This window comes from Brassica oleracea, chromosome C8 (genome assembly GCF_000695525.1).
Source record: "Brassica oleracea var. oleracea cultivar TO1000 chromosome C8, BOL, whole genome shotgun sequence".
NCBI lineage: Eukaryota > Viridiplantae > Streptophyta > Magnoliopsida > Brassicales > Brassicaceae > Brassica > Brassica oleracea.
Genome location: NC_027755.1, coordinates 6552248 through 6577676, shown reverse-complemented (window position 1 = coordinate 6577676; position 25429 = coordinate 6552248). Strand labels below are relative to the sequence as shown.

General features: G+C 33.0%; 2 protein-coding genes and 1 long non-coding RNA gene across 4 annotated transcripts; 2 read left to right on the top strand and 1 right to left on the bottom strand.

The window, feature by feature from the left end:
• Positions 1–7454: 7454 nt before the first annotated feature.
• Positions 7455–8575, bottom strand: LOC106308551. The gene is made up of 3 exons (XM_013745705.1): positions 8524–8575; positions 8151–8470; positions 7455–8072 (listed from the first exon to the last, which is right to left on the bottom strand). Exons 1-3 carry the CDS (start codon positions 8573–8575, stop codon positions 7455–7457), a joined length of 990 nt encoding a protein of 329 aa, XP_013601159.1.
• A 2457-nt stretch (positions 8576–11032) lies between these two features.
• On the top strand, positions 11033–17679 carry LOC106312596 (L-ascorbate oxidase homolog). 2 transcript variants are annotated; one of them, XM_013750166.1, is made up of 9 exons: positions 11033–11072; positions 11103–11309; positions 11518–11627; positions 14207–14477; positions 15948–16047; positions 16136–16481; positions 16576–16941; positions 17027–17105; positions 17212–17679. In XM_013750166.1, exons 2-9 carry the CDS (start codon positions 11166–11168, stop codon positions 17422–17424), a joined length of 1629 nt encoding a protein of 542 aa, XP_013605620.1. In that variant the 5' UTR covers positions 11033–11072; positions 11103–11165; the 3' UTR covers positions 17425–17679. The 2 variants fall into 2 exon arrangements, with proteins under 2 accessions (XP_013605620.1, XP_013605619.1); XM_013750165.1 differs by having other exon boundaries at positions 11061–11309.
• A 3794-nt stretch (positions 17680–21473) lies between these two features.
• On the top strand, positions 21474–22937 carry LOC106307734. The gene is made up of 2 exons (XR_001263378.1): positions 21474–22164; positions 22274–22937. It is a non-coding gene; the product is annotated as an uncharacterized LOC106307734 (long non-coding RNA).
• Positions 22938–25429: the final 2492 nt, after the last annotated feature.

Here is a 25429-nt window from a genome sequence, read left to right as displayed (position 1 = left end):
TATGGATATGGCATGCGTTTTTTGGACCTCCAGGTACCTTAAATGATATCAATGTTTTTGAACGCTCACCTGTTTTTGATGATATAATAAAAAGTCAAGCTCCGCAAGTCACTTTCTCTGTCAATGGAAGAGAGTATCATTTGGCTTACTATCTCACCGACGGTATTTATCCGAAATGGGCAACTTTTATCCAATCTATTTCAATGCCACAACTCCCGAAAGCGGTTTTATTTGCTCAACATCAAGAAGCTGTCAGAAAAGATGTCGAGCGTGCTTTTGGAGTCTTGCAAGCTCAATTTGCCATTGTTAAAAACCCCATGCTTTTTTGGGATAAAGCCAAAATTGGGAAGATTATGAGAGCATGTATCATACTCCATAATATGATAGTAGAAGACGAACGAGATGGATATACTATATTTAATGTTTCAGAGTTCCAACAAGGAGAAGAGACCGGAAGTTCACATGTCGATCTCGATTATTCTACGGATATGCCTACAAATATCGCCAATATGTTGGGTGTTCGAACAAGAATACGTTATAGACAAATGCATCAACAACTCAAAGCTGATTTGGTTGAACATTTATGGAGTAAATTTGGACGTGACGAAGACAACAACTGAGTTCGGAATGTTTCTTTCAAATTATTCTCGTTTATTTTAGTAATCCTTGTTTTTTAAAAAAAAATTTAAAAGGTATGTTTAAAATGTTATATTTTATTATGTTTTATTTAATAAATAAATTTTATCTTTAAAAAAAAAATTATTAAGAACCCCTATTTAAGAAACTACCATTGGAGCACACATTTTTCATAGTTTCTTATCTAAAGTTTTTAAGTACAAAAAGGAACAATCAATTAATTAAAAAAGCATTAAGAAACTCATTTGGGGTAATAGGGTTAAAGTTGCTCTTAGGATTGATTTTACTGGCCTTCTTGTTTTAGTTAAGTTATAACTAGTACTTTCTCCAACTATTTCTAAATCAGTGTCTTTGCCATAAACAAGCGGAATTTCCTCATTCCGTGTGGAATTTTTGATGGTTGTGACTAACAAGAGCGTAAAGATCAATTGGTTGCTCATTTTTAAAGGGGCAAAAATCTTCCAAAATGATATTTTGTGTTGGAATTTCTTCCATATTCTGTGACAAAGAGAATGCAACATTTGGTGCTAATAACATAGATAAAGTGTAATCAATCTTTGAGCAAGGGATAAAATGTTCCTCATGCGAATGTGTGAACAGACTAGCAATTGCATCATCGCAAAATGTAGTGACAGAAGACTTTTTAGGAGTCTCACATTCTAGGTGGACAAAGGGTGAATGCAAATTTGGTTCCAAATGGTCCACATGTGTACTGGAAGTGTTTTGCAACAATTGAACTATGTTTACCATTGGGATCTCTTCATTAGTAACATCAGTTTGTTTTTGTAACAGGAGCAGATCTATGTGTATTAGGAGGTAGTAAACACATCTTCTCCTTATGGCCAAGTGCTCTGTATCTTTCACAAACCCTACGAATTCAAAAATACTACACATCTACCAAATAGATATTTCCTTACTTGTCATCAAACGAAATAAGCTTCGGGAACGGTTTATCTAATGGTTTATCTAACTTAACCTCAACTAAAATATTAGCTTCTCCCATATTTTTTGGATGTATTCGAAGCTTATGCATAATCAATGGCTCTCTCAAACTGATGTCTACTCTAGAGAAGCATGAATCCGAGATATTTTAAGATTTACCCACACCGAAAATGTAGACATCTCAAGTATGTTGTAAGAGCTTACAGGACTTCAAGGGGCAGTAAGGAGGAGATGATCATTCATATACCACACATTCTGTTGAATAACCCATTTGTAAATAAAAACAACAACTTTCCTAATTTCTTACAGTCTATCTTACATACGCATCCCCATAACCTATTCAACACAATATGAATAAGACCCCATGTAACTTGGAACATCTATGGAATTGTCCTACAATGTATTCTTTCTTATTCTCAGGTCCTAGACGCAGAACTTTAGAGGTGATTGTCACTTGAATAATTTCATCCAGTCAATATGGGTGTTTTGTGGCACGGAGAAGATTTCTCAAGGACTGGTCATGCGAGCAGCCCATAGAAACCAAAGACTACCATCATCCTTGAGTGCCAGAGCGGGGATTTTTGCCATCAGCAATTGAAATGTTACTTGCATATGATACGTCAACTACCATGACCATTTACAATAGCTACACCAATTAAAGGCCAGTAGGAGGCTATTTGGATTTTTACTGCCTCTGAGACACCGAGACTTGGATTAGCAGGTCTGGGAGTGGTAGGTGGATATGTGAAGCAGAGGAAAGAAGCCATTAATTTTTTTTTGAATAATTAAGTTGTTAACAATATATTAAGATGCGTAGTTAATATAATGATGGTACAAATTTATTAATATTACACGGTGGATTAAAGTTCGATTCAAATTGTGATTATGTTTCAATGGTACATATTCTTTTGTAATATTAGTATAATAAATGTGATTTAAATATTAAAATGTCTTCTAAAAAATATTTCAATATTTTGAGTGGATTTTCAAATAATAAATTATATGCCAAAAGTGAAATAAACTCAAGGACACCACCCATTTGGTTACATTAAAAGCTAATTATCAATGCTATTTTTTGTATATTAGTGTTAACTCTTTTGTAACTAAGATATGTAATATAATTTTGACCAAAAAAATATGTAATATAATCAGGTTTAAATCAATATGAATGTAAACAGTGATATGACTCAAATTACTCCAATGAGTGACTTTACTCTCTTAGATAAGAGGTTTAGTCATAGTACTTAGAGATCGAATTCACAAGGAGCTAAGACACACAATAGATCCTAACAAGTTTATGATTAAGCTAGGCACAAAATTAAACAACAAAAAGCAGATGTGAACAATGCAGTTGTTCGGTTGATTGATTGATTTGAGGTTGTAAACAATTATGAGAAATAGCTAGATTTAGGGTATCAGGTAATTGAAATTATAGTGATATAGATCCTAAGGTTTCAATCCTAAAACACGAATTCTAATTGCAATATATTCCACTTTCTGCGTGCGAACAAATCCTATTGAACTAAGTCTATATCTCAGCAGTCTTTTGCTGATATAGTTCGAATGTCGATCGTGTGACTAGTGCCGCTCGATGTTTACCTAGTCAAGCGTTGCCGAGCTGTTCAATTGGTTCACTAGTTTATAGCAATCCTAGCTCAGGGGAATTAATTCAGGTAATAGACCATGCTTCCGCTTGCACCTAATTATCGTAAGTTCAGGGTTCTAGTTAGCTACTATAGAACACAAGCATTAATAGTAATTCCTATGAAGGAAATCTTATCACCTTAGCGTATCTATATTTTGGGCTAATCTCTCATAACCTTACTTCTAACCCTAGATCTAACAAAAGTAACTACTCAGACATGATCAAGTAAGACATGACAATAATCTGAATAAACTGCATAAATAGAATAGAGTAGAAAAACTGGAATTCCAATACAAATATTAAAGGAGTATTGGATCTTCTCTCCAAACTACTAAAAACCCTAGATATTTTTTGTTGTGTAAAGTAGAAAGTATGAAAGCGTATGTTGCCCAAAACAATGGCAGAGCACATAAATATTAGGTTAAAATCGGCCACGGGTAATCTTGTAAATAATCTGGAACTTGGGCCATAAGTCGGCTGGGAACCAAGTCGGGTTTTGCGCGCTTCGCTGTCGATCGACGATAAGAGTTGTCCGTCGATCGACGGTTGACTCTGAATGTCGACTCTAGACTGGTTCGATGGGCAGCTACGAGTTTCTTCTAGCTTTTGCTCTAAAATGTCCCAAAATCACCATATATCTCCAAAACACTCCTGAACCTATAAATACTTTAAAAAGACTCCAAAACATAATAAATAGTTCATAAAACACTATATACAATGGCTAAAATAAGTAAAATCCATGGTATATCAACTCCCCTAGACTTATTCTTTTGTTTGTCCTCAAAGAAAAACAAGAGCAGTCCTGATGAAAGAGTTTTGAAAACAGCAGGGACTCACATAATTTAAAATCGCTACTCTCTTTCTGCAGATATTAAAGGGGAAAGTGAATCATTACTAACTTTGGATGATTCAATGTACTACACTCTAGCTTAGTCACATTACCATATATCACACAACTCCAATGATAGCACCTGGCATACCTCTCTGCTGACCTCATTTCTGCATAAATTAAATGTGTAGGCTACATCTTGGGAGTATCGATCAAGGGACACGTGGAATCAACTCAAGTAACTATCTGGAACTACAGGTGACTCCTTTTCTGGTTTTCCCTCTCTCTTTTATATCTTCTCTGAATCTGATTTTTTTTATAGTATATATATTATATTATTGGGAAATGTTGTAAGCGAATAGTGGGGTCATCGATAATGTATCTACCCTTCGCTTTCAAACAATGTGTGATCATTCTACTAGAGTAGAATAATGGGGACGTAGGAAACATTCCTACCCCTCTAAACCGCAAGAAATTATTTCAATCTTTTGTAAATATTGATGCCGAAGAGAGGTGGAAGGAGAACCAGGGACAATAAGTCTAATACCTTCCAGACTTGCAAGAGGACTCTGATTCAATGTATACCAAGCCTCAAAACAAGCAAGTATAGTAGATTAAGGTTGAAAGTTAGCTTTGGTTTCTTCAGACATTCTTAGTAATTGTGGATGTGAGTAACACGTGATACACTGCAGTGTTTCCATCTAATACATCATGCAGTCAATAAATCTAGATGGTGCTAGAGAGTGATTAGAGTAGTAATTAAGTTGTAATAAGATCATAATCTCTTTCTTGACTCGATAAAATATAGTGAAACATAAATAAACTAATATCAGTAAACCTCCCCCCAGACTTAAAAAACACTGTCCTCAGTATTTATTCAGTCAAAGTTTGGTGAAAACATAAATCAAAAGTACTAATGTAACAAGGAAAACAATATACATGTCGGCTGATGTCATTGTCGATCGACACACTGAAGTGGTGATCGATCGGTGGCGGTGGTGAAATATCGATCGATGTCGAATGTGTCTCATCGGTCGATGCCTAGAGCAATCGTCTCTTCAGATCTTTTTTATATATTTTCAATGGGTTGCCTCCCACTAAGCGCTTTGTTATAGTCATTTAGCTTGATTTTTTTGATGTGGTTTGACTAGTAAGGAGGTAGGTGACTACTTGTTGGGAAATAAGTGTCAACATCATCTTTGGACATCTTGAACCAGGTACCAACAAAGCTTTTGATTGCTTCTTCGCTCTTGGTTATGTGGTCTTGCTGCCTCTGAATAATCTATTCAGTGTAATCCAATTTCTGTTGCAGCTCCTCCATTGTCGTGCTTATCCAAGCAATGCTGTTGTGGAGAGGGTAGAATAGTTTGTCCATTGTTTGTTGCATCTTGTCATACATCTTATCTTGGTTAGACATTGCTTTCTTCATGATCTCCATGACTTCATCTCTAATGTATCTATCATCATCTGGTGTAGGTATGGTGTAGACTTCACGCATCTGAAAAACGTCCCTCATACTGTGGTAGACTCAAATACTTCCCTCCTGATTTATCAACCATCTCCGATATTGCTTCCATATCATCTATAGAAACATTGATGATCCTTCCATCCAATGCTTGTGTGTTGCCATCTTCATCTCTATATACTCCATACTCATCTGGATGTATGATATGGATCTTCCTTTTTGATGGGGTAGCAGTATGAACCGTGAAGCTTGGTTGGTAGTAGTCATTCTCCCAACTATTGATAGATCCTTCTGGGAAGTCGTCTATCTCATTCGCATGGTCATTGTCGATCGGTGCTTTCAAAGCTTTGTTTATCGTTCCTTCAAACCTACCATCGAGTGACAGTTCAGGTTAGGTGTCGTTCGGTGCTCCATTGTCTGATTTAATTTCAGCTCTAGGATCAGAGTAACATACCGCAATGAATCCTGGATTATCTCCAATCTCCATGTAGGACGTCTGTGGCTTGTCAACTCTCACTGGATCATAGTAGATATTAGGGTCTATGAGTGTTAGGCACAACTCGTTGATCTGCATGTTTCAAACTGCTCCTACAGTAGCCATGAAGGCTCTACCAAGTAGCAGAGAAGAATTCCAGTTGAGCTTGATATCCAGGACATGGAAGTCTACTGGAACTAGGGCATTACCAATCTGCACCTCAAGGTTTCTGATGATTCCTCCTGAGTTCCCTGAGAACAGTCTACAAAAGTGAACGAATCCTTTGAAGGCTCTATCTCCGGACCTAGATGGCTGCCATCACCTTAGGTAGAATGCTGACTGAAGAACATGTGTCGCAAAGCGCACTAGGGTAGTCAATGCCTCCTATCAAGCATGGTACTACAAACTTTCCAAGATCACTCTTCTTCTTCAATGTAATCCTATGTCTCATCTTCTCTCTGACCTGATGGAACATCCTCTCAGTGTCCTTCTCAGTCTCATTGGTTTCTCTGAAGAACATCCACAATCTATGGGTAAAGTAAGCCTCATCGAATGGATTATCCAAGGGTATCCTGAAAACCCCTTTAGTGAAGTCATCCATCTTCTTTTCAGTAGCTCCTCTCTTCAGATGCTTGGGAACCTTTTCCTTCCTCTTTCTCAAGGTTTGTCCCTCAGTAGCCCGTTCAACCACCATAGGCTCTGGTGCATTTTCAGATTGCTCAATGTTGTTGTCTATTGATGTTTTTGAAGGTTTAGATGGATTTCTGAGTGCATTTAGTCTGGCTACATCGATGCTAAGTAACCGCACTCGGTAAGTGAAAGGTGGGTGTCGATCGACGCTGGAGGACTCTTGTTGATCATTGCCTAACGTCTGGTGTCGATCAGTGGCAGATTGTTGTTGCCGATCGATGTCTTCTGTGGTGACACGGTAGGGTTGGGGTGGATGAGGGTGTCGAGCTGCGAACTCCTTGTGAGTCATGATTCTCATTGTCTCGCACGATGCAACGGATTCCATAGAAGGTGTCGATCGATGCTTGACAGGATGTGTTGGTTGGTGCTCTGATGACTCCATCAGTCGCTGCTCATCTCTTGGTGTCGATCGACACCAGTGTGAACTTTCGAAACTCATGGAGTTCTCAACTTCAAAGTCGTCCTCTTGAAGCTTTTCTTGCTTAACCACTTGCCAGAAATCATCATCTATGATGGCACCCACATGGTGTCTTAGTGCTTCTTCTCCTTTACCCTTAACTAAAGCTTCTTGCCTCTTAACAGCTTCTCATGTCTGAACCACCTACATCTCTAACTTTTTCACATGTGTGCTCAAAGTTTCAGACTTTGTGTTCAGGTTGGTGTAGACAGCATATATCTTCCCATTGAAATCCACTGTCAGCTGCTACTGGCCCTGAAGAACTTGATCAAGTTTTTCTTCAATCCTGCTCTCTTGGGTTTCTGGTGGTGGTTTCTAGTAAGAAGAGTTTCCGTAGGGTTTGTTACTGTTGTTGTAGTTGTTGATGTAGGGTTTGTGGTACTGTGAACTCTGGTTGTAGTTTCTCTTCTGTCCATTGCCATAGGAGTTTATGTATCCACTATGATTCCCAGACCTCTGATTCTGAAAACCAGTACCACTAATGAAGTTCACATCTTCCTCGTCGTTTCTATCACTATCGACGTCTACAGCTTTTATATCTTCTACAAAACTAACATGCTTTTTGACAAGCTTATGAACGCTATCTAGTTTGGCATTGACATCGTCCAACTCCTCATTCCCAAGAGTAGTGGCTGAAATCTTCCTCTCAAAATCAATGTTTTTCGTGCTGTTGTTGGATGTCAGGTTCTCAATGAGTCTCACAGCCTCTTCTGGATTTCTAGTGTTGAAGTTTCCTTCATTAGCAGTATCCAGAGCCATCTGATATGCCAGCGAGATGCCTCTGAAGAAAGTGTTGAGTAGTTGCACTTCATTGAATCCATGGTGTGGATAATCTTTATGATAGGACTTGAATATCATCCAAGAGCTTATAAATGACTCCATAGGCCCTTGTGTGAATGTAGCAATCGTGCTTCTGAGCTCTTCAGCACGTCCCTAATCAAAGAAATTACGCAGGAATGTGTTCTTGACTTCAATCCAGGATGTAAGTGATTATGGGGGTAACTTCTTAACCCAGTGCGAAACGTCTCCAGCTAGTGAGTACTTGAAGAGCTTGCAGATGAGATAGTCCTCAGGGATTCCATTGGCTTTAATGGCAGAAACCAAATCTTCGAACCGCTCCAGATGGTCTATAGGATGCTTATGTGGGAGACCACAATAAGGTGTTTGTTCCACATGTGTAAAGTATTGAGGCTTCTGTTCGAAATCGTTCATCTGAACAGCTAGAGGACGAATAGCAGATTTGTTAGCGTAGTATTGATCTGGACGGTTGTAGTCAACCAATGTTCTGGGTCGAGCAGCCTGCGCATCATCACCTACAACCCAAGCATCGGCTGTAGTGGCATCAGCATCATGATCAGGAATTACAACCCTTTCATCATCTAACCTCTAACCTGCTGCATTACGCAAATGACTCTCCTGGTCATGCAGGTCTCCATTCTCATATCACACTAAAACTAGAGTCACGACCATGTCACGCAGACAGATGTCGATCGATGTTCTGGTAGAAGTGTCGATCAGCGGTAGCTCACAACTATCGGTCGACGGATTTGTGTTGTTGTCGATCGATGCGGCTCGTCTCTCTTTGCGGATCGTGTGTTCCAAAAGTGTAGGAACTGAGAATAGTAGTGATTTTTCTTTGTTGCTTTTGGTATTGCTGAACATGCACCTAAAAGAAATCAAGAAAAAAATTTATGAGAATTTTCAGTAACAATCAAAATCTAGACTAATTCTAACTAATAAAATCTAATGGCAATCAAAGCTCCTCGTAAACGGCGCCAAATTTGATATCATTCAAATTATCCTAAAGAATAACTTTACTCTCTCAAATAACAGTCGTAGTACTTAGGGATCAAATCCACAAAGAGATAAAAGTTTATGATTAAGCTAGGTTTTTTGTATCATTTTATATATATTGTTTGTTGTGTTTTTATTATTTTGTATATATTTATATAATTTGCTTACAATCTAATTAATAAAGTTAAGTTGTTAAAAAGGAATAATCATTAACAGTGCTTGAGATAAAAAATTCTGAAGTCTGAACATTTAAAAGAATCGTTGTAAACATATCGATGCAGTTTTACATATATATTAATTATACTTGGATTAGTTCGTTTTTTGACCAAAAAAGGATTAGTTTGTTTATCCCATATATATTAATTTAGAATTATTTAGAAAATTATAACTTTAAATTTGTACTAATTAAAAAGAGACACTGCTTAGTTGTCATTTAATTATGATGACAATTTAGCTTATGTGTGGCAGTTTACAAATCAATTGAAAAAAAAATGTTGGCCCAAAATACAATTACTTGAAAACTATTATTAACCCAAAATATAAAAAACATGTATTATTTTCTTAAGTAAAAGTTACAGAATTACCTAATATGATTAACATATATATGATAATTAATGATTATGACAAATAAAGATTTGATAATAATTTTTGCATACTTCCTCATTTTTATTTAATTTTATATTGCTAAAAGAAATTAAACAATCACATTAATCATATAATAAAAAATCAGATTTTTTCTTATATGTTATATTTTAAAATTTTTAAAACGGTTTTAAATTACAAAAATGTTAAATATCCCTTTGAAAATTTGTGATCAATGGCTTAATTGTTTTTGTTATAACAAGATACAAATGATCATAAAATCATATTAATATGAATTTTTATTTAATAAATATTCATATTAAATAATATATATATATATATATTTTAATATCGTTTAAATTAAACTATGTACCATTTCAAAATACATAAATATGTTAATTTTGAAATTTGCCTTGAAAGAATATTGAGACTTTAATATTTTAATTTTGAAATTTGCCTAAAACCGATATGAACCATCATCATTTTATTAAACTGGTCTAGAACAATTTTTAGTGATTAACTAAATGGGCAACATACATAGTAAAATGTGTTTTAGCTTAAAAATGGTTGCATACCCAAAATCAGTATGAACCATCATCATTTTCGTTTAAAATTTTGTCATAATAAAAATATAGGGTTGTGCAAAAAATCTGAATCCATAAAAACCGAACCAAGGCTGATCCAAAGAATAGTACTAAACTTTAATCAAAATTGGTTAGATATCCGAATGAGTTCAAAATTTTGGTATCTAGAGAACCGGAACCGAACCCGATCCAAACCATAATATTTTTAGGTATCCGAATACATCTGAACAAGATTTATATACTTAAATATATTAATTATTTTTAAATTTAATATCTAAAAGAATATTCACAATATATAAAACATTTTTAAGTTGTTCAAAATACTTGGAAATATATACAAATAGTGATAAGTGAATGTTTAAAATAACTAAACGATACTTATAATACCTAAAATACTTACAATATCTATTGATTTCCTATCCAAATATTTAAGATAAACCAATTTTTATGTTAAGTTTAAGTATTTTGAATACATTGTTCAAATTTATATGTTATATTTAATTTTTGTTTTTAGATTTTGAAAAATTTAAAGTATATATGAACTTTAGTTTTTGAAAAAAATTAAATAGGTTATTCGAATTTAAACCCGAACCAAACCCCCAAAAATACAAACCGAACTAAACCTTCAAAGATCTGAATTGAACAAAATGGTACTGGAATATCCACCTCTAATCAAATGTAAAAACGGTTATTGATAATAAAATGTATATTGTTTATAATATTTTAGCATAATATATATTTTTTTAAAATTACTATGCACGAGTTATCGTCTAGTTTACTTGATATAAAGGAATTCGACTCGTCGATAAAAAAAAGAAGGAATTTGATTATTTTAAATCTGTAAGTCAACGCAGTAAATGCAAAATTTCTTGGCTTTTATTCATTTTGTCCAGTTTAGTTAGGAACCCCTCTCGCTCCCACCCTCCCGACGCACTTAAATTTACATAACTCAGTTTGTGTCTACTCTCTCTCTCTCTCTCTCTCACTCTCTCTCTCTCTCTCACTCTCTCTCTCTCTCTCTCTCCACCATTAGAAACGCCGTCATTCAACTCTCTCTCATTCAAAAATGATGGCAGTGGGCAGATCCGGAGGCACCGTCCTATTGCTCTGCTTCTCATTCTTCGCCTTGGTCACTGCCGAGAGTCCTTACCGATTCTTCGACTGGAATGTAACATACGGTGACATTTATCCTCTCGGTGTTCGTCAACAGGTCTTCTACATCATTAGCTCTTCTGTTAAAACGAGCAGAGTACAATATTACTTTATTTTTTAAAAGAGTATTTTCCTACTATTTCTTGTGTAAAACAACGTTATGGCTCCGTGGATCGTTTTATTGGTTGGTTGACGAAAAGTAACTTTTTTTTGTTACCCTGAAGGTTAGATCTAACTAATTTTTTTTTTTAATTTTATGAAAATAGGGAATATTGATTAATGGACAATTTCCGGGACCCGACATTCACAGTGTGACAAACGACAATCTCATCATTAACGTACACAACAGCTTAGACGAGCCTTTCTTAATATCCTGGTAACGACCACACTTCATTTTTTCCGAATTACAACCTTATACTCTTCACATCCAGAAAAGGAAAAAGAAAGTTGTAGGTTATACATGTACTATATTGAACAACAGATTATACATGGAATTTACGATACAGTAATAATCCGTGAGAGCAGTTTTGCTCCACGTTTTCTTCATTTTTTTTGAGTAGCCACTTCATCTTTTTGTCATCTAAAAATTCGAGTTTTTCAACAACGTAAATAAACTGGTAGTCGCGATTTGTTAGACTTTACCCCCTCTCACTCTGTTTCGATAAGTAGTTTTAGTTAAAGTACTAACATTAAAAAAATTGTTACTTTTGAAAAAAATTACAAAGTTGCATTGATTCAATGTGAAAACTACTTATATTTTAACACAAATACAAACTACTATTTTACAGTACATCATAATTTTGTTATCAGGAAAAATCATACTATGAATGTGATTCGATAGAATTAGGATAAAGAAAAAATGGAAATAAGAGAAAAAATAAAAATTAACAGAAAAAGGAAAAAAACGTTAGTGTAAATGTTATTATTCTAGTAAATTACTGAATAAAATTAAGTAAGTGTTTTTCTCATTAGATAGTAAATAAACTAAAAATAAAACATTAGTTTCACTTAATTAGTATGTTTTTAGTGGAATTTGAAGTAAATTAAAAATTAGAGTAAAAATAACTCTAAAAATGTTATCCAATCACATTCTATTCTATGACTACATTTATCACATTTTTTGACAAGACAAAAACAAAACAAAATTCCCTCTCATTAATGGCAGTTATCTTTGATTAATACCCGTAATAGATTTTTCGTTATCTTACAGATTGATGCCATTATGATGGACCGTTTCCATTTAAACCCATGTCTACATTTATCGCACTCGCATGCTTTCCTATCGTAATAGCACGCTTTTCCACATATATTTATTCTAAAAATTCTATGAAAAGCACAATTTCAAAGTCAGCCTTTATTTTTTTCGCCAATTTCGAAAATTTCATGGATATCTAAAAGTAAAAATAATATATATATAGCATATATATTTGAAGAATATATATCAAAATATTTAAATTTAACATAAATATTAGTTTGGTTGAAATATAGTAACAGAATAATATTATCTTCCACATTTTGCCACCTGTCTCCCTAATTCATTAGCTGTTTAACACCCGAACATGCCCTTTCGGTGAAACTTGTCGGCTGCATTAGAATGTCGTTGAAGTTACGTTGTCTTTAAGAAGGGCCCTACCCATTTCCACTAATTAGCCTATCTTCGTGACATCATTTTTTTTTTCTTTTTGAAGTTATATCGGTAAAGATTAAACGAATTATAGTGTTGGTAATTATGTACAAACTTTACTAAGATCAAAGCATTCCTTTTTCTTTTATTTACGACCGAAGAACTCTACGATAGAGATGAGTTATCTCTAATGTATTCTTTTATTTAAAAAAAAATATTTTTAAAAGATTATTTTTAGTTTACAATTAACACTCTTTAACTTTTAAATGTAGATAATTAACCTATTCATTATATCTTTTGGAAATCTTTCATAAAAATAAAATATTATTTAATTTAAACATTTTATTACAAAAAATATTAAACAAAAATAATGAAACAAATACTTTTCTTATAAATAATCAATTAATACATTATGAAATGAGAAATGAGATTTTTTTATCTTTAATATTTTTGAATCGACTTAAAAACTCTTGGAATCGGTTTTTGAAGCAACCAGCAATAAAATCAACAAGTTCCTTATCCATCCATTTCGTTTGAACAATATTCTAACGATCTTTGTAGATCCAGAAGTAATTTACCAGAATATTAAGTTGTTTTATTATATTTTATTAATTAATATTTAAGTTCAACTTAAATATGTTATCAATATGTGAAATTTATGTAGACTTTTTAATAATTAAACTATAATTAATTATTTTAGTTTTAAATATAAAATTTAAATATTATTTGTTTTAAAAAATTGACTTTCAAATAAAATAATAATAATATTTATTTATTTTATATATAACTGTAATAATTAAGATTATTATGTAAACAAAAAAATAATTGGGTTTTATATGTAGAAATAATATATTTCTAAATAACCATGTATTTTTAGTTATAATCACAAAAAAAAATTAAAGATCTATTGCGTAAATAAAAAATATGTCTCTATTATGGAGGAATGCTATTTTTTCCCCTAAATATAGAGGAAAAATAGCAATTTTCTATTTTAGGGGAAGAAATAGAGATGAGATAGAGTAAATTTTACTCTATTAAAGCATATGAAGATAAATATAAGGGTAAGTTGGAGATGCTCTAAGCCAACATCATTTATAGAATTTAAATTGAAAACCATATGTTATGTAAAATTGTAATGTTATATAAAATATTGTATCTACAAATAAATTAACATGATAGTATTAGTAGATACAATATTTACTACATATATTGTAGATGTTGTTTTGCAAAGAAAAAAAAAATTAAAACGACATTCTAAAATTTTGGTTATTTGCTACATATGCTCTTATGTGTATTCGTTGCTATTTAACTGTTAAAAATGGATAAAACAGGAATGGAGTACAAAATAGGAGAAACTCTTATGTTGATGGAATGTATGGAACGACTTGTCCAATTCCACCAAGGACCAACTACACATATATTTTGCAAGTGAAAGACCAAATTGGAAGCTTCTACTACTTCCCATCCCTTGCATTTCATAAGGCAGCTGGTGGGTTCGGAGGCATCAGAATCCTTAGTCGTCCTGGAATTCCAGTTCCATTTGCTGACCCCGCAGGAGATTACACTGTCCTCATCGGAGATTGGTACAAAACTAATCACACGGTGAGTTTTGGTAAAAAACAAAAAAAACAAAATTCTTTCGCCAACAATAATATGAACCTGATCTGATTTTATAAAATTTGAATGTGTTTTACTTGTTTAACATGAACTTGACATAATAGTAATTACTAACTTTAACATTAGTTATTTAAAAAAAAAAAGTGTTCTGAACAAAAAAGTCAAATATGGTGATAATAAAATTAACTTAAAGTACTTATAAAATTCATTTTTGTAAAATATAAACTTTAAAATAAAAAATATATATATAAAACCTATATAAAATTAAAAATAATAATAAGTGACTTCAAATAGCTCCAAAACATTTTTTTTATTTCCAAACTAGTTCACAATATAATCAAAGCTACTAATTTATCCTTTATAAGAAAGATAAATGATAATTACATCATTTCCTATAAATATTTAAATAAACTTTCTATTTTATGAAAGCATTCCTAAATTCAAATCAATTTTCTTTTTACAAATTATGGAAAATTTCATATATATATTGAAGAAAGTTTTTCTAATTTCTTAACTAAAGAAAAATCATTTTCTAAAATATTTTGGAAATTCTAAACGTATTTTGTTAAAAGCAAAAATTTCAAGAAAACAATTATTTTCAAAATTTTAAAACTTAATTATTTTCTATATTTAATAAATAAGTAATTAAAATTATAAATCAAAATATAATTATTTTTTACCCATTAATGAACAAAAGCTAAAATAGGTTATTTAGAAGATTTTCCCTAATAAAAATAGTAATAATACTTCCTCTGTACCATTTTAAGTGGTGTTTGAGGTTTTTACACAAAGATTAAGAAAATACAAATTTCTATGCAATTTATCTTGGTTACATAAAATTGCATTAAATAAAATCAGTCTAACCAATAAGAAAAATATGTAGTATTTTGTAATTGGTCGAAAATTTTAATTGACATTAAATTTTATCTAGAAATGTGAGAACATCACTTATTATGAAAGAAAATAAAAATGCTTAAACACCACTTAAAATGGTACAGAGGGAGTAATTTATACACAAATTATCATAAATAACTAAATCCGAATTTAATTTGTACTAGGAGTTATTCGCACATGCGGACAAAATCGTGTTATAAATATTTATTATTAAAAATTACAGAATTTGTTTTTTTTTTTAAATTTACTTAGTGTTTATGCATCTTTTTATTTTTAACTTTTTACATTAATCATTCTAACTTTTAACGTGAAAGCATGATTGCGAAATAATTTTTCGCAAAAATTATTATATATATATAGATACAAGCATTTAATAGCATGAATTTACACATTTTCTCAACTTTTATTTTATAGGTTATATAATTATCACATGCGTATCTATTTCATAATCTATAATGATATATTTTGATGACCTAATCTATTATAACATATGTTATATTTTAAATGATCAAGTGCTTATACAAATAATAAAATTCTCTTAATATTTTGTATACTGCTCAGGATTTAAAGGCGCGTCTTGACAGAGGAAGGAAGTTACCATCGCCTGATGGTATTCTTATCAATGGCCGAAGCAACGGTGCTACATTAAACGTTGAGCAAGGTGTGTGGCATTTGATCTCGATTTCCTAAATTTCACTCGTTCAACACGTTTATTAATAATGTTTCAAAATCACGTTTATGCAATGTAGGAAAAACATACAGGTTGAGGATATCAAACGTTGGATTACAAAATTCTCTTAACTTCAGAATCCAAAACCACAGGATGAAGCTTGTGGAAGTCGAAGGGACACACACAATGCAAACCATGTTTTCGTCACTTGACGTTCATGTTGGCCAGTCTTACTCTATTCTCATTACTGCTGACCAATCTCCTCGTGACTACTACGTGGTTGCTTCCTCTCGGTTCACCGATAAGATCATAACAACCACCGGCATTCTCCGATACAGTGGTTCGTCAACTTCAGCTTCTGGTCCAATGCCCGGTGGTCCCACCATTCAAATTGATTGGTCCTTAAACCAAGCACGTGCCATCAGGTACTCTTCTTGGCTCTTGCATAGGCAACTAAGTGTTTTAAGCTCCCTCCATATAGAGAATTGTAAAGATCTAATGGTTTTGTTTTTTTCGTAGAACCAACTTGACAGCCAGTGGACCAAGACCAAACCCACAAGGATCATATCATTATGGCCTAATACCGCTCATTAGGACTATTGTGTTTGGTAGCTCAGCGGGGCAGATAAATGGGAAGCAGAGATACGGTATCAATAGTGTGTCATTTGTGCCTGCGGATACACCTCTAAAACTTGCCGACTTCTTCAAGATAAGCGGGGTTTATAAGATCAATAGCATCTCGGACAAATCCACAGGGGGAGGTTTATACCTTGACACCTCTGTTTTGCAAGTCGATTATCGAACGTTTATCGAGATTGTATTCGAGAACAAAGAGAATATCGTTCAAAGTTATCATCTCAATGGTTACTCCTTCTGGGTTGTTGGGTACATTTATCTTCACACCTTTTTATTTGGTAGTTTCTTTTTCTTTTGACATTGTCTAAATGTGTTCTGATCCGATAACATACAGGATGGATGGTGGACAGTGGAACACAGGGAGCAGAAATGGGTACAATTTACGTGATGCAGTTTCCCGTTCAACTGTCCAAGTGAGGCAGTTTCCCATTCTTCTTGCCTCTTCTTCCTCAATCTAACACATTATTTTCTTTTCTTGTTAATCTAATTAAGAACATGACATATATATTTGGGATTCAGGTGTATCCAAAATCATGGACTGCCATTTACATTGCTTTGGACAACGTGGGAATGTGGAACCTAAGGTCCGAGTTTTGGGCAAGGCAGTATTTGGGACAACAGCTCTACTTGCGCGTCTTTACAACATCGACGTCCTTGAGAGATGAGTACCCTATCCCAAAGAACTCGCGTCTGTGTGGCCGGGCAAAAGGACGACATACTAGGCCCTTGTAAGAAAGACGTACGACCTTACGTGAAAATCGTATCGATACAGGTTTAAGTTATGTGTTATTCTTGCTAAGACTTGCAATATTATAATGAGAGAGGATGTAGTAATAATATAGTTTGAAATGATCTCAGCTCGAGGTCTCAATTTTTTTTTCTGCTTAAACAAGGTCTCAATTGTTTGTGCTTCCAAATTCTCATTTTTATGATGATGTATTTGTTATTGATGTTCTTATTATATATCTGGATATTTCTCTTGGGTTATGTCATTTTCCTCGAGTCGGATCACAACATGCATCTCTCATTCGTATGATCGTATATTCTTTCTTGAGTAACTTCAGCAGAAAATTCAACACCCGTTATTTATAAAATACCTATTTAAGTAAATAATGCCAAATGTGGGTTGAGAGCAACGTAAACGAAGACAGTGAAGATATGAAGAAAAATGAGGATCGCATTCTAAAATTGCCTTCCAGACTAGTAGTCTTATTTGGACCCTTTAATAATTTTTTTACTTAAATCACATTTTAAAATGGATAAACTAAAAAAAAAAAAACATTTAACCCTACATCTATCTAACTAATTACTTACACACAACAATATAAATTAGATCTAGACCCCCATACAATTAGAAACATGAACAGATCCACTTAAATTCTAAGTCCCTAAATACTCTTTTACTAGGTGATGATCCGCGCCATGTGCAGAGAGTGAGTAGACTAAAAAAAATTATAAATTTTAATCAATAGATATTGAATAGGTAAAAACAATAGTGAGATATTATACATAGTTTAGATTTAAGAGTTCAATCCGGTAAAACCGAACAGAATAGAAAAAATATTTTGAATTTGGTAATACCAAATATACCAAATGGATGTTATTTTAAAAAAAAAACGTGCTATATGGATATGGTTTGTCATATAAACTGATTATACTGATCAAAGCGAATAAAATGAAAATATGTTGTATAATTATATGTAAATTCTATAATATAATTAGTAACATATACATAATTTATTTATTGATATGATCTTCATACTTAAAATTTTTATTTTACTAATTTAATATTTTACTTTAAGTCAAAAGATATATTTCATCTTTATCAAATTAAAAAAAAAACTTAATTTTATTTTTTACGCTGACATATATGTACACTAATATTTGGTTAATAATATTATGGATTGCTAATTTTTCTATTCTATAGAAAATATTATTGTTACCAACTTAATATGTTTACTAATTATTTTAAATTGTAAAAGAAAAATAGTCTATTTAAAAACGAAAGTATCTTCGTGTTTTATTAAAGCCAATATCTAATTATATAAAGTAAAATTTACAAAATTATTAAGATAAATATTTTTTTTTGAAACAAAATGTTATTAAAGACAAAATGTTATAAAAGATTATATTTATGGTATTTTGGTATAAAGCCAAATAAATCGGAAACTGGTTGTATATAAACCGAACCAAACCAAAATAGATATGATCTTAATATGGTAGCTATTTTTTATAAACTGAAATACCGATAAACCGGAAAAAACGAAGAAACCGAACCGACATCCAAATTGAACACCCCTATAATAGATTACCAGAAGTAACATTTGATATTTTTTTAGATTTAAGAATATACAGCATAAGAAAACAATTAATTTCACTGGTCTCTCCACCAGCAGCCGAATACTGCTTCCAAAGTTTTATGACTTTCACCATAATCTTCCACAAAGACTTCTTTGGCTTCAAGTCAGAGATGAAATTCATACCACTCATTTTCTTTGATAGTTTTGAAACGTTTAGGTTGTAATACCATAGATATTAGGATAGTATGATATATACACACAACTAATAAAGTTTTGACCCATGAGATTTGAAAAAAAAATGAATATCCCATTGCCACAAAGGAATGTTGCAAATCCCTAATTGTACGTACATTTCCTTACAATTATAGAAAGTATTATATGCAAGGAGCCAAAATAAAAGAAGTCCATATTAAAAATGGTATTTGACTTTAACCTTAACCGTAAAGAATTATATAAATTTCTATATTTAATGTCTATCACCATTTATGTTAATTTCGTAATAAAAAAATCTTGTTGCAAAAGTTAAAGAATTGAAATAAATTTAATATGTCATTCCTTTTTGATTGTGTTTTACAATCACTCGAGATTGCGTTTAATCTTTTTATATACGATATTTTGATTTTACAATATAATCAAGTTTATATTGCTCAATCCCAAAATAAATGTCACATATCCCATAAAATCAGTGTTTTTAAAACCGGACCGGCTAGCGAACCGTAAATTTTTTGGGTCATGGGTCATTGTGGTTCTACCGGGTCTGAACCGGGTTCGATCGGGTTTACTTCGATTAAACTAAATTTAATGATATTTTATAAATAATATGCATATTTTTTTTAAGAAAATAAATCATATCAAATAAAATATTTAAATGACCATAATTTGTAGAATAACTTAAAAATAACAATTAAAATCTAAAATAAATATGAAAAGCACATTTAAACTTTATTCGCAGATCTTCATCACCTTTAAAAAAAAATTATATACACATTACGTAAAAGTTATATTTTGAAATACAAAATTTCAGAAATGAAAATGTTTCAATTATTTAGTCTTCAAAACAAGTGATCATGAAATAAAAATTTTTAAAAAGAGAGAAGTAGACAAAAACAATATCTTGACGTGAATATTAAACTTTGTGAATCTTGTAATTTATGAGTTGTATAGACGACAAAATAAAAAGAGGAGAGATGATACTTTATTAATCTTTGATAAATCCTATTTTTATTTTAAAAAGAAGAAAAATTAATTGTTTCATTAACAAAATTTTGTATTATATACGAACTGGGTTTTGGCCGGTTCATTGGGTCGTCGGTTCCCGGTTTTTAACGGTTTGATAGGGATTTTTAACTGGTTCGATTTTAGTTGGGTTTTAGCATTAACCCAACCCGGATTTTTTTCGGTTCATGGTTCAACCCGGTCCGACCGCCGGTTCGGTCCGGGTTTAAAAACACTGCATAAAATACAAAACAAATTAATCAAATTAATGTCACGTACCAATGTTTATAGAAGAACATAATTATAAATCGTGTCCCTAAAAGATGTCATGTATCATTTATGAATCGTAAAGAACATGATATTTCACTTTAAACTTAACCGGAAAGAATTATATAAATTTTCAAATTAATGTCTGTCAGCATTTATGTTAATTTTATAATAAAAAAAATCTTGCTGCAGAAGTTAAGGGATTGCAAGCAATTTAATATGGAATTCGTTTTTGAATGTATTTTACAATCACTCAAAAACATGATTATCAACGATATATTATAAAAATATGAATAGCCATCGAAATTTGTTATATAGCCATCATATAATAGCTAAGACAAATACACTTAATGTATGCTAACTTCTATAAAATAATACAACATATACATCGAAGAATCCACTAATACTATACTACAAATTTGTAAAATAATGCAGTATACACATCGAAAAATACACTAATATTATGCCACACCACATTTGGGAAAGACAACCTTTCGTAGTTCTCAAGAGTATTATTAATAACCGTTAGCGTACACCATAATTTTAGTAATGTAATCACGATTCATATAATATTTACAACTATCAATTGGTTTTTAATAATGAAATAAAGAATCATATTGTATATTGCATGAAAAGATCCAAATAATAAATAATGGCATTACATGTGATTAGTCTAGGCAAGAAAGAGTTATTTAATAAAAGTTGTGAGAATGATTCTCATGATGACACATAAGTAATGACATTTTGGTTAATCATATATGGAGATAAGGTTAAATGTTAATAATGCTCCTCAAATAATAACTAGGAGATTTTTGTGCAAACCTTTCATTAATTAATCAGACATACTCTTTTATTTTTGTGCAAACCTTTCCTTAATTAATCAGACGAAAAACAAAAATTTCAGAGTTTGTTTGGCAACAGAGTCAGCCTTAACATTAGCTGCTCTCGGAATAAACTTAAATGAAATAGCCTTAAACAAACAAGATAGATAACAGATGTCGTTGATTCATGATTCCTACAATTTCCAAATTTCCAAATTTCCAAATTTCCAAATTTCTTGAGTGATTGTTGATCAAGTATTTGAGAACTTGGGAATCAGACAGAATGAGGATGGAATCGATTTCCTGAGAAAGGACAAAGATTATGGCTTTTCACATTGCCAAGGTTTCCGCCATAAGGGGGGACGATATAGATCCTGTGGTCGCAGAGAAGGGTGAGATAGAGCCTGCATCATCGAAGATCCATCCAAGTCCTGCACTTTTCGATGATGAGTTCCAAGCGGCATCAGTAAATAGACACAGCTGAGACGCCCGAGAGAGAGGATCCAGGCTGTTACTAGGTTGTGGTGGAGGTGGTTTTATTGAAGGTTCTTGGATCAGAATCCATTCATGAGCTTCAGTGCTAGCATTTGCAATTGTTTCTTCTGGCGGGACCTCTCTCTTCTGGAAGATGAGTTGATTCCTCGCTATCCATAGGTTCCAGATGATCCACGACAAGAGCGTTCCAGGTCCAATACCTGATAGTGGTAGAGACGGATCACTCTGACCTTTTCCAGTCCCGAGTTGGTGCTTGTGATGAGATCCGGGTTCAGTTCAGGCGCAAGAGATGCCCCTTTCCAGACCTTCTTGGCAAAAGGAAAATTAAAACGGACATGGGATATGGATTCCATCTCATTACATCTCAGGCACAGGTTAGATATTGGTATGCTTCTAATAGCAAACTGTTTTCCTTCTCGAAGGGCACCATGTAGGGAGTTCCATAGGAATACCTTGACTTTTTCTGCTGTTTTGATATTCCAGATATTGGCATTCTAGTCCAGGTTTGTCTAGTCCAGGTTTGTCAAAGGGTTCACACCTTCTTCAATGGGGCTTCTGCAGCTTCTCCATATCCTGACCTCGTGGAGTAGTCACCCGTAGAAGACTTGAGCCATACTAATTCTTCAAGGGCTCCACAAATGCTAGGCCTTATCTTTAGGATTTGGTGGTTGTGGAAAGGGATGACGAGCCCTAGCTTCTCAGGGTTCCAGTATGTGAGGATTTGGAGCATTAAGTCCGAGACTTTTAGGTGTTGGAAGGCTTTAGGAGCTGGCCTATACGGTCGAACTTGCTCCGACCATGAAAGCCAAAGATTATTCCAGATGTTTATTGATGACCGCCCACTGACCTGCCCAAAAAATACCTAAATACTCTAGATCTATTTTTTTTTTTACTTATTTTCAAAACTCATAAATTACCTTCAGAACTTTCACTTTTATCCTCTCATCCCAAATCGATTAATCAATCATCATTCTCAAATGATATTTTTCATTAAAAATTGAATTTCATTTTCAGCATACAAATTCATGATAAGGAAGAAAACTGAGTATTAGTAGTACAACTAGTACAGTTCGAACAAATATTACTAATACATCTAAAACGCGTATAACTAGTATGAATAGTACAACTAGAACGCATATAACTTGAACAGCTAGTACAATTTGAACATGTATATCTAGAATTACTGATACAATTAAAACGTGTATAACTAGTATAACTATTTCAACTAGAACATGTATAACTAGTACCACTTTACAACTAACATGATTGTAATTTTGGTTTTTATTTTTCAGCGTGCCAAGGATGTTGTAGAAGATGCTTATGTGAATCAAATGAGACATGTTGTTCTAATCCTCCTTGTAATAACCCCGAGTAAGGCTGAGGAAGCAGACAAAGTCAAAGAAGACCGAATGAAAATGGTCGAGGTATGACAATAAAAATGGCCGAAAGATGACAAAATAAGGAAATTTCAAGAATCTGCACCAGTTTGTTGTCCTTCTTCATCTACTCGATGTCTAAGCTGATCGGGACTATAGCTGCTTGAGATGCTTATCGTGCTTGGAACATTTTTGTTCGGGAAGATTCTCAACTGGTGCAACTGGAGTAACTACTGCAATAATAGTATTTGTACCTAGTGTTACCATTACTTTTAGTTCTACCAGTTATACGTATTCAACATGTTATATTAGTTGTGCATGTAAGATAACTAATCCAATTATGTTGGTTGTACTACATGTACTTCACGATTCAATTTATACAATCTATAGATTAATACAGTAAATACCTAATAGAAATAGACCAATTTGAATATTTATTTTCCCTTTCATTTAGATGAAGTTTTCTTAATTACCATGACGTAGTTGAACAAGTTATACATGTTGTACATTTCACGTGAGTAATTTCAGCTATATGAGTTGTACCAGATATACTAGTTATACTTGTCAAATGAGTAATCCATGTTGTATCAGGTTGTATAAGGAGGCGAAGAAGACAATGGGGTAAACGGTAAATACCATATTGTGTTGCAATTCTGGACAATTAAACAGTGTAATGTGTTGTTAGTTTGTTCTTAAGTTGTAAATAATGCAGAGACGAAAGATGTTCTTGCAGAGAAGTAGACTTGTCCTTTTACCATGGAGATAGTGGTTGTGGCTATAGATGTGTATACATTTCAAGTAATGGCAGTTGCTGCAGAGAAGGTTGACAAGGAAGCAGCACAGAAGGCATCAGCTGAGAAAACGGATGCAATTGCGTTGAATATGCAGATGACGATTTCGAGGAAGTTGTGGATGCCCTGATCAGGCCAAAAGTGTGAAAAACTTTTACATTTGGTGAGTCTTTTTGATGTGATCTTGGCAAGCAAAAGAACTGATGCAATGATAGACCATGAATTTTACCCATTTTCAACCATGGTTTATGAATGATTTAAGATATATTATTACTATATAGAGTCTATTTAGAGTAATTACAGGTTCAGGGACTATTTGGAAGGAAATGATGTATTTGGAGCTTTTTGGAGATCTTTGGAGCTTCGCTGGAAGCAAGAGATGGTCGACGGTCACAACTCACTATCGACCAACAGATACCACCAAATATCGATCGATGTCGAGTCCCTCGTATCGATCGATTATGAAGCCATCCGAGAATTAATGACAAATTAGAAGATTTCAAGTTTCATAAAAGTCTCAATAATTACATCACTAGTCCCTAACCGCCTGTTAGGCTATTTATTAGGGTTTTGTATTATTATAGAGTAGACTTGCCTAGAGACCTTTAGACCTAGTTTGGAGGAGACAAGAAGCCACCATTGAAAGAGGAGAGCTTAGTTGGAGAGATAGATCATCTACTGCAAAACAGAGAAGATCTTGAACTCCTTTCTGTTTACTTTTACTATTATTTATCTAAGTATTATTCAGACCATCATAACTATTTGTTTCATGAATATGTCTGAGTAGTCCTTACTGTTAGATTTAGGTTTCTCAAATAGGTTGATAAATGTAATACTGATACAACAATTGTTAGGATGTTTAGAAATATAGTTCAATCATCTAGTTATGCTTAAAGCTAAGTTTAGGATTGATCACCCTTTAAACTTAGATCTTAGGATTAATTGGGATCAAGCCATTGATTGACCCAATACCTGAAAATAACTAGTATGATCTAACTGACTAGATACAGACGAGAGTTGGTCTAGTGAGTTAGAGAATACAAATCAAACCCGTCCGTAAAGCTTTCTGGAAAAAGTATCGATCGACACAACGATAGCCCTGTCGATCTATATTTTGAAAGGTGTATCGATCTATATTTTGAAAGGTGTATCGATCGATATCCACAAAGAATTATCGATCGATATCCACAAAGAATTATCGATCGACACTTTCTCGCGACCAGATAAAGAGAGTTGAGGTCCGAGATCCAGATTAGATAATCAAACAGATTATACCTTAGTTTGAATTCAAGAACAATTAATATTAATAACCTCCTAATTTCCCAAATTAAGTATAATTTATCATACCTGAGATTATACCAGAATCTAGCTACTTCACCCAACTGTTAACAACCTCAAAACAAATCAATCGAGCAATAAACTTGCTCACCAATCCATTTACTGCTTTTAAAACTTATAAACCATTTAATCTA